At 45.8% G+C, this 14,709-nt stretch overlaps 1 protein-coding gene across 4 annotated transcripts in view; it reads right to left on the reverse strand.

Moving 5' to 3' along the window:
• LOC149445091 (cytochrome P450 2G1-like) overlaps nucleotides 1-7,068 on the reverse strand; it is a 776,615-nt gene extending 769,547 nt beyond the window's left edge. For 3 of the 4 annotated variants that reach the window (XM_089654137.1, XM_089654136.1, XM_089654138.1), the window contains exon 1: nucleotides 6,889-7,068. In XM_089654137.1, coding sequence (XP_089510263.1) covers nucleotides 6,889-7,068 — 180 coding nt within the window. Of the gene's footprint in view, nucleotides 1-5,606; nucleotides 5,612-6,884 lie in introns of all 4 variants that reach the window. The other variant, XM_089654139.1, reaches the window with a different exon arrangement.
• Nucleotides 7,069-14,709: the final 7,641 nt, after the last annotated feature.

Raw genomic sequence — 14,709 nt, forward strand, 5'->3', positions numbered from 1 at the left:
GGTAGTTGTGGGGGTCTGCGTGGGGGGGCACTTATCGGAATTTGGAAGCCCCCTTTAACAGGAGGGCCCCTAGATCTCAGCCCCCCATGTGAATGAGTATGGGGTACATGAGTACCCTATTCTCATTCACCAAAGTGCTCAAAGAGTTAATAAAAACACAACAGCAGTTTTTGACAAGTCCTTTATTAAAAAGGAAAAACAGAAGAAAGCTGACCCGAGCGGAAAAAAAAACCCACCGCCCATTAAGTCCTATCCAGGGACACAGCCAACTGACAGGTGAACACAGGGGTGGAGGTTACCTAGTGATGCCACTGGGTGACCCCGCCTCCATGTCTACCTCTCATTGTGCAAGTGTAATTCCTGATTGATAGATAAACATGGAGGTGGGGTTACCCAGTAACATCACTGGGTAACCACCACCCTTGTTGTTGGGTTTTTATTAACTTTGATTTTTTTTGGGTGAATGAGTAGCGATATGTACCCCATACTCATTCACATTGGGGGTGGGGGGGAGGGATTTGTGAGCCAGGGTTGTAGGGAATAGGTCCTTATCCCCAACAATATGGGGACAAGGTGCTCTGGGGTGGGGTAGCCCCCTTGCCCCAAGAAACCCTCCATGTTGAGGGCATGCGGCCTGGTATGGTTCCTTACCTGCCAGGCTATATGCTCTGATAAGGGTCTGGTATGTATTTTGGTATGGGGGGGACCCCATGCCATTTTTTTTATTTTGACTAGGATGGGCGGGGGTACCCTGAAGCTGGACTTTTTTCAGAATTTAAAATTTTGTTTATTTGTTTACATTCAGCTGTCAGCAGGGAGACCCGCTGACAGCTGATGAGTCATTGGTTGTTAAGGACACGGCAGCTGGCTTGCCAGCCCACTCCTTAGCAACCAGCTATTCTTTCACAGGATTCGGATCAGTCAAAACATTTTCGACTGATCCGAATTTTAATAGTTCCAAAAGTTTGGAATTGGTTAGAAAACAATTGATCAAATGAAATTAGTAACAAAGAATCTATCTGAAATGAAACTAAACTAATTTTTCCATTCTGCACATGTCTAGTCCTCATACACGGGAGAAGATTATTTTCCCTCTATTCCTCTTTCAGTAACAACTCAAAATTTTGATTTTCCACTGACTTTCAGTACCAGTGAAAATCATCCATGAGACAATTAGAGTAAATCTCCCCAGCAGAGACACAGAGAACAAGGATAACCTGTCAAAGGTTCTAACACACAGGTGTCAAACACAAGGCCCAAGGCCGAATCCGGCACCCCAGGTCATTTCATGTAGCCCTTGTCTCTGCCGCCACCTTGTCTCAGCAGTCGACAGCAGAGAGAAGAATGGAACTCCTCTGTCAAATCCTGCACTTCTCAGTGCAGCTGCAGCACAACCTCATCTCTACCTCTCCTGGTCTCAGCATTCAGCAGACTCTGGTAACTGACTCCACTCTTCCTCTGGTCCTCCTCCACTTTCTGCTTTCCAGCTTTGCCCCCAAAGGGCATGCATGGTGATGTTAGGGAGGGTATGGCATTCTTGACATTTGATGTAATGGGGGGCGGGGTTCTCTGGACATCTAGTCCTACAGATACAATCGGCCCTTTGAGGACAACCATAATGATGATACGATGAAATGAAGTTTGACACCCCTCTTCTAACAGATACAGCAGAGGGTACAATCTAAGTGTAGTAAAAACTTTTATTTATTGTAAAAATGGCAAATGGCAGCTCACATGTAAATGGTTAAAAAACATTTATCAAAAGATCTCAGCCTGGCAAGATTGTCATCTGTATATCGTCAGAAGCCAGGAATCCAGTCCAGAGTATGTATTCACTGCCGCCATCCAGGACTGCCTGGGATGCTGAGGAAATGTGTAGCCATGTCAGCTTTTAAAACACAGGATTGATGGAAGACAGCAGAAGGCATCGAGGAGACATGGTTACACCTTTCGAGGCCACCTTGCCAACTTTCTCAAGCCTTGAGGAGGAGCCAAGAGCTCCAGCAGGGGACCTCAAAAAGGAGAGGGTCAGGACCACTCTGTACAATACCATTGCATAGAGCAAGTAAGCATAATATGTCTTTTATTAATTTTTTAAATCTTAACCTTTACTATCATTTTATTGGTAAGAACAAACTTCATTAGGCCCAAACTAGCACTGCTCACTTTTTGTGAACGCTCAATTTATAGTGCATCTCAGTGTATGCACTTAGTTTAGTATTAAAGCCTATTCTCACTATTGAATGATAGGTTTAGATACATTCTTCCTTGTTTTGTTCCTAGTACATTTCTCATGAGATTTAGGATATTCAGCAGTCCATGGATCCTGAAGGATTGGGACGGGGGTCAGCAACCAGTAGGTCATGATCTACCAGTAGTGGCGGCCAGTTGACTGGTAGATCACGGTCTGGACTTACTGGCCCACCATCCCCGTGCATCAGAGTGCTGAATAGAGGAACTACTTGTAAAGTTGGAGCTGTAGTAGGGAGCAAGAGCCACATAAGCCGCTGTCTCCTCTGTAGGGCTGTCTCCTATCCCATGCGGAGTGATACCAACTACACTCCACCTCTTATCCTGGCTAGCGGTCTCCAGAGTGGTGCCAGCAGCAGGAAAGATCTTCAGGTCAGTGTGAAGCAATACACTGGGTATAATAGTATATGGCTGCTTTCACACTGATGTGCTGCGGTTTATCCACACCGCGGGTGCAGTGCAGTCTATCTGCAGCTTTTCTGTGGGTTTGGCACACTTTCTGAAAGCCCACCAATACTCCTCAATGCAGGATTTTTGGTGGGCTTTCAGAAAATGCACCAGACCTGCAGGTTATAATAGAAGTCTATGGCAAAGCTCAGCAAACCCAGGAAAGTCACAGATATACTGTACTGCATCCTTGGTGCAGGTAAACCGCAGCACGTCAGTGTAAAAGCAGCCTTACAGGGGGCTCAGAACAGTAAGGGTTCATTTACATTTGCAGTTTTGGAGCGGTAAAACCCCATAGTTTACCACCTCCACCCCAACTGCACCCCCTTTAGATGCTTTCTCATCACCTGCTTTAACCCCTTGGACCCTGCGAAAGCATGCAGTTTCTGGGCGCTTGCAGTGTGGCCTCATTTACTTGAATGGATCGCAATTAGCAGGGGGTAACACCCACAAAAATCAACAGGGGGGTGTAATTCCTGCTGCGGCATGTGTACACCTTTGGCTGCTGCCTCAGCAGCTAAAGGGAGGGAGTAGGGACTAGGTGAGGTAAAACTGAGACTCAACTGCAGGGCTTTACCACCCTCCAACTGTACCTGTGAATGAGCCCTAAGAGTGCCGCTACCGAATGCAACTAAGTGCTCATTGACAAGTGCAGCAGGCACTGCTGCTACTCTGAAAAGCGATCCAAGTGTGTTTGATAGGTGGTGAGGAGGCGATATGTTGCCTCCTCACCACCTGATTTAAAGCCATGATTGCTGTGAAATGCGTGCGATTTTCAACAAGGTAGTATGGCAATTAGAAGTTGAAATCAGGTGTGAGGAGGTGACACTGGGCCAGGTGATCTTTTACTACTCCCATGTTGTTCAGGTAGATCTCCACCTCTTTAAAGTGGTTGAAAAAGCTCAAGGTATTTTACCTTCATGCATTCCTATGCATGAAGGTAAAAAAACATTCTGTGTGCAACAGTGCCCCCAGCCCCCTGAATACTTACCTGAACCTCATCGCAATCCAACAATGTGAATGACAGCCTCGGCTGTCCCGGGTCTCTGTCTCCTCATTGGCTGAGATAGCCAACAGCTTTTGCTGTTGTCAATCACAGCCAGTCAGCCAATGAGGAGAGCGAGGGGGTGGGGCAAATCAATGGCTCCCTGTGTGAATGGACACATGGAGCAGCTGGTGCCCCTATAGCAAACTGCTTGCTGCGGGGGCACCCAACAGGAGGAAAGGGCCAGGAGAATCTGCGGGGGGGACCCAAGAGGAGGAGGATCCTGGCTGCTCTGTGCAAATCCACTGCACACAGTAGGTAAGTATAGACATGTTTGTTATTTCCCCCCCCCCCAAAAAAAAATTAACCTTTAGATTCGCTTTACGGTTGCCTACCCTTGGATTAGGATAGCTCACTCTGCAGAATGTATGCAAAGTACAATACCCTGTGATAGTATTGCTTTGCAACCATCCTGGTTTCATTTTGCTATGATCCCACCAGTAACATGTTGAGGAATGCTTTTCTGTTAAAAAGGGATGGAAGTCTAAAATATTATCTTTTTCAGTGTATTTGTTCCAAAAATGCAGATAGTTGATTACTCTATGGAAGAACATTTGCTTAATGCAGATACAGCTTGAAACAATGAATTAGAAGAATTACGTTTCTATAATACTACTACAAGAAGTTATTATTGCATAGAGACCCCCAAATACCATCTCTCTTGCATATCAGAAAAGCCTTTCCAAGAAAACCTGCTACTAAGTGTTTGGTATCTGCAAATAAAGATTTCAGTCACTTGCACTTGTCATTACTGTTTCTCAAGCTTTATTATAGAACCGCTGAAGCTCAGATGTGTTTTATGCTGGTACACTTTGGGTTTAATTTACTAAAGGCACATAGGCTCTTCACTTTGCAAGGGAAGTTGCACTTTGCATGGGCATCTTCCCCAGAACTTAGAGAATGAGGTGAAATTGCTCTCTGGAAAGACTGCCCAATTACGTTCTAGGAAAATTAAAAAAAAAGCATTTTTGCTTGCACATTTTTTTGCATGTTTCAATGAATGCAGCCTGTAGAGCTTTGCCGCATTCACTAAGCACTAGGGAGAATTGCAAAGTGCAACTTCACTTGCAGAATGAACAGACTATTAGTTGGTCAAACTCTTATGCTCGTACACACGATAAGAAAATCATCCAAAAAATTTTGCGGAACCACCGATTGATCTATTTTCTCTTTATTGATGAGCAGGATGTTTTAACCGATAACGATATTGTGAACGAAAAAATCTGGTTGAACAACAGTGAAAAAGTTTGTTGTTTCACATACGAACGACCGATTTTCTATGCGGTGGTATGACGGTCGTACGAAAAAAATCTATCAAGCGCTATCACGCATGAGCGGAAACAGAAGATGACCCGGATGTTTATGTCCAAGGAATCTTCGTAAACACAAACGAAAAATCCAAATGTTAAAAGTAGATTGGCCTAATGGGATAATGAAACCAAAATTCTGCAGATTATATTTTATGGATCACTATTTATGTATATAGGTCATGTAATAAACAATATTATACTCATTGCTGGTAATTCTTGTGTATATCACTCGTTCTGGCCGGAAGGGCGTGGCTACAAGGTCACACACACACCGCATCACTTGTACGGAAGACGTCAACACTACGTATTGCCCGACATATTATTTTTTTAGATTGGTTAATGTGGGCCATTATTTCGACCAACGAACGAACGCCTCTCGGTCGCCGGATGACCGATCAGTCGATTTTCTAATTGTGTATTCTCACCTTTAGTCTAGTGCAGCGGTTCTCAACCTGTGGGTCGCAACCCCTTTGGAGGTCGAACAACCATTTCACAGGGGTCGCCTAAGACCATCGGAAAACACATATTTCCGATGGTCTTAGGAACCGAGACACCGCTCCTCTGTCTCAGGCGATGTGTGGGCGGGATGATACGCTGCCCCTGTCACCTGGCCACACCTCTGGGATCACTCAACAGCTCCGCCTCCTTGCCGCTGATTGGCCACCGGAACTGTAGCTCAGGAGAGGCACACAGGCGGCCAATCACCGGCGAGGAGGTGGAGCTTGCAGAGGAGGAGCCGAGCGGCAGCGCGCGTAGATCAAAGAAGATCGAGGGAGCTGCCGGAGCAAGTGAAGAGGAGAGCGGCCAGAGAAGGAAGACACTGACAGGTAAGTGAGAGAGCGAGCCCAGGCTGGAGCAGGGGTCAGCAAGGTAAGTATCATTGGTGTCAGTGGGAGGAATAGTGCCCCATCATTTGTGTCACTAATACCAACGATGGGGCACTATTTCTCCCACACATACACCAACGATGGGGCACTATTCCTCCCCCCACTGACACCAACAATGGGGCACAATTCCTCCCCCCACTGACACCAACGATGGGGCACTATTCCTCCCCCCACTGACACCAACGATGGGGCACTATCCCCCCCCCACTGACACCAACGATGGGGCACTATTCCCCCCCCTGACCCCAATGATGGGGCACTATTCCCCCCTCCACCACACTGACATCAATGATGGGGCACTATTCCTCCCACTGACACCAATGATGGGGCACTATTCCTCCCACTGACACCAATGATGGGGCACTATTCCTCCCACTGACATCAATGATGGGGCACTATTCCTCCCACTGACACCAATGATGGGACACTATTCCCCCCACTGACACCAATGATGGGGCACTATTCTCCCCACTGACACCAATGATGGGGCACTATTCCTCCCACTGACACCAGTGATGGGGCACTATTCCTCCCACTGACACCAACGATGGGGCACTATTCCTCCCACTGATACCAACGATGGGACACTATTCATCCCACTGACATCAGTGATGAGGCACTACTCCTTCCACTGACACCAATGATGTGGCACTAGTCCTCCCACTGCAAAATTACAGTTATGAAGTAGCAACGAAAATAATTTTATGGTTGGGGGTCACCACAACATGAGGAACTGTATTAAGGGGTCACGGCATTAGAAAGGTTGAGAACCACTGGTCTAGTGTATCAATAATGCAATAATTTAGTGCAACAGCATGAAATATGTCTAAGTTTCAATGATTGTACAATAAAGTTTAAGAAGTAGTTATCCATAAGTTTGTAAATGTGTATCGCATTCCTTTCACTTAAATTGCAAGTCCTACATTTCTACAATATAATGAAAACCCACCTGATTCAATGACTTCACCATTTCTCCTCTTTTGACATGCAACAAGTTTCCAATCACTGGCAGTGGTGTTGGTCCTGGGGGTAAATTGCGCTTCCTATACATTTTATCCCATGTCGAATAAATAAACATAAAAGAGATAAGCAAAATGAGGATCAGAGATGCAAAAGCTGTTATTTCCATGTCGGAGTCACCTTTAGCAATAGCTCAGTGCTTGAAGTTCTGGTGGTTTTATCTCAGAGTGCAATGGGCATATGCCAAGATCTGTTCTACTATATCATAGCTCAGTCAGTGGCTGAACAAATAAAATAATTAGCAGCAGCCAGCAAAACAATAGTTCAGAAAGAGAACAGTCAACAGTGATTGTCTAGTCAGGGAACAGGTTGCTCAAGCATTATAGCACACACAATTTTTGCATCTAGCTTCAATAAAACATATTGCACAGCATGCCGTTAATTCCTATGTTCACATTAGTTCTAAAGAGTTTTTTATATTACTGTACACCTTGGCATCAACCAGTGGTGGTCCGTCAGGGCCAGCAAGGCCTTCTCTGCTGGCCTAAACACTGCCTAATTCACTGACTTAATAATGTAATGTGAAAATGCTATAAAGAGAAAAATTATATAATACAACAACAGTGAAATCCAATCCCTAATCAGTCCATCAAATATGAGCCATAACCTTCCTGTGTAATCACAGTGAAAAATAAAGTCCAAAAGTAAAATATGATATAATTAATCCTTCCAGCGATATCCACGATGTTTATACCTCGAAATAAGAAATATCATATAGTGCATTACCTTTTATAAACAAATCAAAAGAAGTCAAAAGTGAATCATTCGAATGTGCCTGAACATTTCTATAACATACATTATTATTATTATTATAATACAGTGTTTATATAGCGCCAAAAGGTTTGCTCAGCGCTGTACATTAAAGTGGGGGGACAGTACATGAGACAATACAGTAACAATACAATACACAAGGGGTTCGAGGGCCCTGCTCTTTTCGAGCTTACAATCTAGGAGGGAGGGGGTAGAGGTACAGGAGGAAGTGGCTGTGGGGGATGGAGTGGTAGGAAGAGAGGAGGAGAACGGCTGTTAGGTGAGGGTGGGGTAGGCTTCCCTGAAGAGATGGGTTTTCAGGGTGCGCCTGAAGGTGAGGAGGGTAGGTGACAGTCTGATGGATTGGGGTAGGGAGTTCCAGAGGATGGGAGAAGTCCTGCAGTCTGGCGTGGGAGGAGGAGACCAGGGAGCTAGAGAGTAGGAGGTCTTGTAAGGAGCGAAGAGTACGGGTAGGGTGGTATTTGGATATCAGGTCAGTGAGGTAGTTTGGGGCAGCTTTATTAATGGCTTTGTATGTCAGAGTTAGCAATTTGAATTTAATGCGTTGGACAATCGGGAGCCAGTGAAGGGATTGGCAGACGGGGGTGGCAGTAGGGGAGCGGTTGGTGAGGTGGATGAGTCTAGCCGCCGAGTTCAGGATAGACTGGAACGGGGATAGCATGTGTCGGGGTAGGCTAGTGAGAAGGGAGTTGCAGTAGTCTAGGCGTGAGATAATAAGGGAGTGTACGAGTTGTTTAGTAGTGTCTGGGGTGAGGAACATACGTATCTTGGAGATGTTGCGGAGGTGGAGCCTGCATGAATTTGATAGTGATTGGACATGAGGTTGGAAGGAAAGGTTTGAGTCCAGGGTGACACCTATGACTTTGGCTTGCGGGGTGGGATTGATGGTGGCGTTGTTAGTCGTGATGGAGAGGATGGGGGGGGGGGGCGTGGGCTGGGGGGAAAACTAGGAGCTCAGTTTTGGAAAGGTTTAAATTGAGGAAATGGAGCGACATCCAGTCTGATATGTCGTATTGGAGGTGAGTGATGCGGGCGGAGACTGAGGGGGTGAGGTGAGGGGTGGAGAGGTAAATTTGTGCGTCATTGGCATAGAGGTGATAGTTGAAGCCGTGGGAGTGTATCAGTTTGCCAAGGGAGGAGGTGTAGAAGGAGAAGAGAAGGGGTCCAAGGACAGAGCCTTGGGGGACCCCAACAGAGCGGGGGAGGTGGCAGTGTTATAGGTAACGCTGAAGGAGCGTTGGGATAGCTAAGAGGAGAACCAGGAGAGAGCAGAGTCCTTGATGCCAAGGGAGAGTAGTTTATTAAGGAGGAGGGGGTGGTCGACTGCGTCGAAGGCCGCGGAGAGGTCAAGGAGTAGGAGGACTGAGTAGTGACCATTAGCTTTGGCGGTTAGCAGGTCGTTAGTGATTTTAAGTAGGGCGGTTTCAGTGGAGTGTAGGGGGCGGAAGCCGGAATGTAGTGGATCAAGGAGGTTGTTGTCAGTGAGGTGGGCGCTTAGGCGATTGTAGACTAAGCGCTCAAGGAGCTTGGAAGTGAGTGGCAGCAGGGAGATGGGTCTAAGGTTGTTCAGGTCAGTGGGGTCCAGGGAGGGTTTTTTGAGTATGGGGGTGATGTGTGCGTGCTTTAGGGGGGAGGAGAATGCGCCAGTAGAGAGGGAGAGATTGAAGATGTGGGTGAGGGAGCGAATGATGGAGGAGGGGGGTGACCGGAGGAGTTGTGAGGGGATAGGGTCCAGGGGGCAAGTGGTGAGGCAGGCTTCTGAGAAGACCTTAGTGACCTCCTCATTGGTAGCAGGGCTGAAGGAGCGGAGTGTTGGGGAGGTTATAGTGTGCGGGACGTTAGGTGTGGTGGGGGCAGTGCGGTTGCGAGGTCAGAGGAGGGGAGAGTTGAGGGGGTGATGGAGGGAGCCTAGGTGGAGAGGTAGATTGTGAATTGACAATGTCCTTACGGATTGCGTCAATCTTGTTTTGGAAATGATTGGCAATCTCGTGGGTGGTGAGTGAGGTACTGAGTGGAGGTGGGGGGGAGAGAGCAGGGAGTTGAAAGCGGAGAAGAGCCTGCGAGGACAGGTGGAGAAAGTGTTAATGAGGGTTACGAAGTATGCTTGCTTGGCGGCGTGGAGGGAGGTGGTGTAGGTGAGGAAGGTGGATTTGTAGAGGGAGAACGCTCGAGGGGACCTGGTTTTGCGCCATAATCACTCCAGCGCGCGACTGCGTCATTTGAGACATTTTGTATGGAGATATGTCTGGCTTTTATTTTCTTGGGATTGAAAGGATGTTTTGTCACAGAGAAAAAAGGTATCTGAGATGTTTGTCTGTAATCTAAAAATTAAGCCTCTTTTTTAGGAGCAAAGGTCCTCTTTGTCATAATTTGGGATTTGGTGTTACATGTGTAAATGCATTTGACAAAATGCTTTATTTATTGTGTTGCAATAAATGTTGTGTAGCTGATTCTTGGCTATAGGCAGGCTGTCATTGTAGAAACTCTGTAGAACCTTATGCTGGAATGCTTTTAGTTGTGCTTACCTACCCAAAGCAGAATACAGTATGCTGTAGGCAAAACATCTACCATTGTGTCTAGAACCCTCTTGAAATGACTATGGCTGGGCAAAGGGAATTCTAAAATGGCCTCTGAAACCCCCTCCAAGACAGCACATTGAAAGTTATCCTCCAAGTATGGGCAAAAATGAAATTGATTAAATTCTGGGGTCGGCTTACCTTCTTGAACACTGATCCTCTCACCACTCTTGTAAGTTCTCCTGCTTCTGGAGTCTATGAGAGAGGACCTGGCTGCTGGAAGTGTCAACTCCACCAATATGAGGTGTGAGATGTTCATATCATGCATCTGGTGATCTGGGCACCTGAAGAAGGACCCTAAAAGTAAAAGTAGAAGAAGGACCATCACGTGACTGTGGCTTCAAATATGTAAAATGTTCATTGTTTTTGTTTTTTGTTTTTTTGCATACCAGCAGATAGTAAGTGGGGGGTGGGGGGTTGCTAATATCCTGGAGTTGAGCTTTAGGACTCAGATGACACAATCTTCTTTAGTACTCCTTATTACATCCAAACAATCTTTCATTTACTGATCACATACTTTATTTATCATTATTGCTCTTTAGCTCTGTCACCGTAGCTTTCCTGGACTTTGAATACGTCTGATATTATAAGCACATACTGTATCATGGTTCCTGGTATGATTCACAGTAGTTATTTTCACTTATAGCCCAATGCCACTTTAACTGATACCTTGCCGACTTACCAACGTTATGTAACATTACAAAACATTGCTTGCCACCACTACAGAATGTTCAACATTCTATCTGTGTATGGGGTTAGGGCTGCCAGGGGATAAAGGGGCCTTGACTGAATACATGCAACATTTTAATTGTAAATTAATTTGGCAGTGTCCCTATAATGCCATGAGTGAATATGGCATGTATGAAAATCTTGTCAGAAAATAGTTTGATGTCTTTTCTACACAGCATTAGATTCCAATAAATATAATTGGCATCTCTCCATAGATTGCAATATTTCCCTCAACCTCCTGTGACGGACGCAAGATCGCTGCCACCAATATGTGATGATCCCACGATCGCTGTCACCAATATGTGACGACCGCGGTGTCAGACCCCAGCCCTTCTCACCAAACTCGTGACCGAAGGACTAGCCAATCTAAAACCGCGATGTCACGTGCGCAACAATGCCACACCCAGCTGCACCCTGCACAACGATTTTCCAGCTAATTGGACCTGTTAAGAGCCGCCTGGCAGTGTCTCTAGCAGCCCACAGCACGGATTTCCTCAGGGCGCGGGGTCTAAGTCCCAGCCTACTATTCACCAGGGCCCCTGATGGTGGGGATGGACTTGGTGCAGACTGGAACCAGGTCGCGACCCCTGAGTGCGTCCGGCGGTGGTAGAGGGCACTGGCAGGGGAGTGCGGGAACGGAGTCTGATGGGAAGAGGCAGGCAGACTTACTAACAGTGCGTGATCCGTGCGGGATGGATGGATGGATCGTCGGGTGAAGTAAGCGTAGTCAGGCAGGCCAGGGTCGGTATCGTGCGGGCAGCGAGGTACAAGAGGAGCGAGCAGAGAATGGCCGGGGTCACAAGCCAGGTTCAGCAGGTTGCGGGCAGCGCGGTACCAGGGATCAGGCAGAAGAATCGTCAGGCAAGCCAGGGGTTAATCAGGAGAATAAGCAGGGTCAGGTACATGCAGAGGTCGGCAACGGAATACACAGGAACACAATATCAGGAACAGAGCAGGTAAGACCAAACGGCAATTAACATACCTTAGTTCCTCGCTTAAATAGCCCGCCCTGCGCTGTCATTAGTGCCAATCGCGAGTGCGCATGCGCGAACACCGCCGCCGCCGTGCATGCCCAGGTCCCGTCGCTCGTTGGCTAGTGAGGACTGGTGTTCTGCGCATGCGCCGCCCGGCGCAATGCTGCAGAACACCCGCGTCCTGACAGGACCACAATCGATGTACCGACAGCCTGAGCAATTGTTACTGGGTCAGGTTAATTAACCCTTCACACTGCAGAACACCTCCTTTTTGTACAGAGAAAGAGGAAACTCGGCGATATCAGCTAAAACACTATAATGGTTGAGGTAATCGTCCGTATAACACGGTCACCGCAGGCCGGTTATACAGAGGGTTAAAAAAACACAGTAGCGTTCTCTTTACAGATAGGAATTCGTAAATTGTAATTAAGAGCTATAGAAACAGTTCAAAACTTTCAGAAGGAAAGATTTATTACTGATAAGTCAAAAAGGGGTGCAATAAAAATATTTACAGAACAAAGATGTAACTAATATATATATAAATATACAGAGAACAACAGCACAGCAAAATAGATAACAGGGAGAGGTTAAAGGGTTAAAGTACTTGCCAAAGTCCTGGGTTAGCAGATCAAGTTTCAGAGCGAAAGGGTAAGGGTCTCCCCAGGTGGTATTGATGTTAAATGGGAGAATTCTTCAACTTAGCTCTCTTAGGCCTGACAGCCCAGCAGGGGGTGTCTCTAAAGCCAAGGACCAATGCCTCATTTAGGGAGGGGTCGTCTGGGCATAGACCTAAACTAGAGCCAAAATCTCTTCTAGTTCATATTTTGGCTCATAACCTTCCATCTGCGCAAGTGACACTCCACCCGTGGGTAGATTATTATGCAGACACGTCTGAGGATTGATTAGATATGAATTATAAAATTATACACTGAATGGTTCCCGAGATCTACTTTTCTGCTTTCCTATGTATTCGAGACAAGGAGAGTGACGCATCAAATTGTTCATCTCCTCTTAGCCAATCTGACGATATCTCTGGTTTTTATGTAAGTCTCTCATATTCCAAGATATGAGACATAGGGGAAAAATGGATTTTTAAAAAGGTTATCTGGTTTCCTGCTTCTCTGGAATGCCTTGAACTCCTGGGAAGGCTGCGTTATCTTTTTACGAGGTGTTAAATTGTACAGCTCCGGTAGACAACCCGGCATTTTGCTCAGAAATGGTTTATAGCTCTGGGGTTCCCTGTTGTGCTCTGCCTGTGACACTTTTAACACACATGCTGCCATATGTCACTGTGCCTCTCAGAGAGGAAGGGGGAAAGTATGAGGGGAGAAAATGGAGATTCTTAACAAAATGGAGGCTGCGTCCTTCACTGTGTGCACGCTTGTTACACCTCCCACAACTCTTATCATGTTTGTGTTACAATGTACCATGGCTGGATTCACCGGTACTTGGAGATAAACCCAGGGGCTGACAGATGTGAAGAGGAATAATGAGAGCTAACCAGCAAAGCACTCATCTCTGGCTAAAATAGTTATTCTCTGCCTTGATTGCACAACTTTTTATCGTATAAATGAGTGTTTTAGAACAGAATGTCCCAACTACTGGTACATGTTTCTCCATAGGTATGCCTGGTAGATTTAAAGTCAAACTACTAGGCTTACTTTCCTTTACTCTCCCGCCACTTCATTCAGAGCGAGAAGAATACCTGTATAAGCTTCAAGTTATTTATTTAGGGTACTTATAACGCCTTCAATTTATGCATCACTTTTACATATACTGTATATTGTACATCCACATCAGTCCCTGCCCGCAAGGAGCGTACAAACTAAGGTCGCTTTTCTAACAGATGTTTCCGCACTTTGGGTAATATATTGTCTCCCTGTCTTTTTCTCTCCAAATCCCCTGATAAAACATGGTTTTCAACTACAGGATCATACAGTTGTGGTGCAAAAACTCGTTTCTACTGTGATATGCACTATAAATGTCAAACATCACTTCTAATACCACTGGGAAAACTTATCCCATACGAGAATGCATAAACTGTGCCTCAACCTATGTGGTATATGTAGTGGAATGCACAACTTGTGCAAATTATGCACCTTTTATTCGCTCAATAAAGTGTATTATTTGGAAAGACGAGTGCCAGCTATATCAATCTTCATCATTCAGCCTGGTGATTAGACTCTTGATATCTCACCAAAGACCCCCCAGCTGCGTTGTGAAAAAAATATTTTTAAAAATGTTTTAAAAAAAACAAAACAAAACAAATTGTCAAAAATCAGACTAAAAAGCCATGCCTAATATGTAGCATAACCTACCAACACCGACTGTTTGCTCTAGAAGGTTACCATCTCTTTGGTAGGGGCACCAGTGCATTACTTTGCCCAGGGACTCATGATGCTACTGAAGTCGCACTGTCTGCACATACTGTACAAAACTGGTTCCATAGCTCAGGGCTCCCAGCTTAAAAATTGGTTACACTTTTCAGAGGAAGCCAACATATTAGACATTTTAAAACAAGACCATTAAGATTATGCTTGTAAACCCATTTTGGCAAACATTTATCATAGGTATGTAGGGAAAAGGGCTAACACTAAGTGTGTTCTTGGCTTCTGTTCTTGCTGTATTTGATTAGCATATTAATATAGTATCAATCTGTTAATAGGTGTTATTTGCTGGGCTGTGAGTTTAGCTGCCTTT

Source organism: Staurois parvus, unplaced genomic scaffold (genome assembly GCF_062004578.1).
Source record: "Staurois parvus isolate SC_StPar_1 unplaced genomic scaffold, SC_StPar_1.0 ptg000746l, whole genome shotgun sequence".
NCBI classification, from domain to species: Eukaryota; Metazoa; Chordata; class Amphibia; order Anura; family Ranidae; genus Staurois; species Staurois parvus.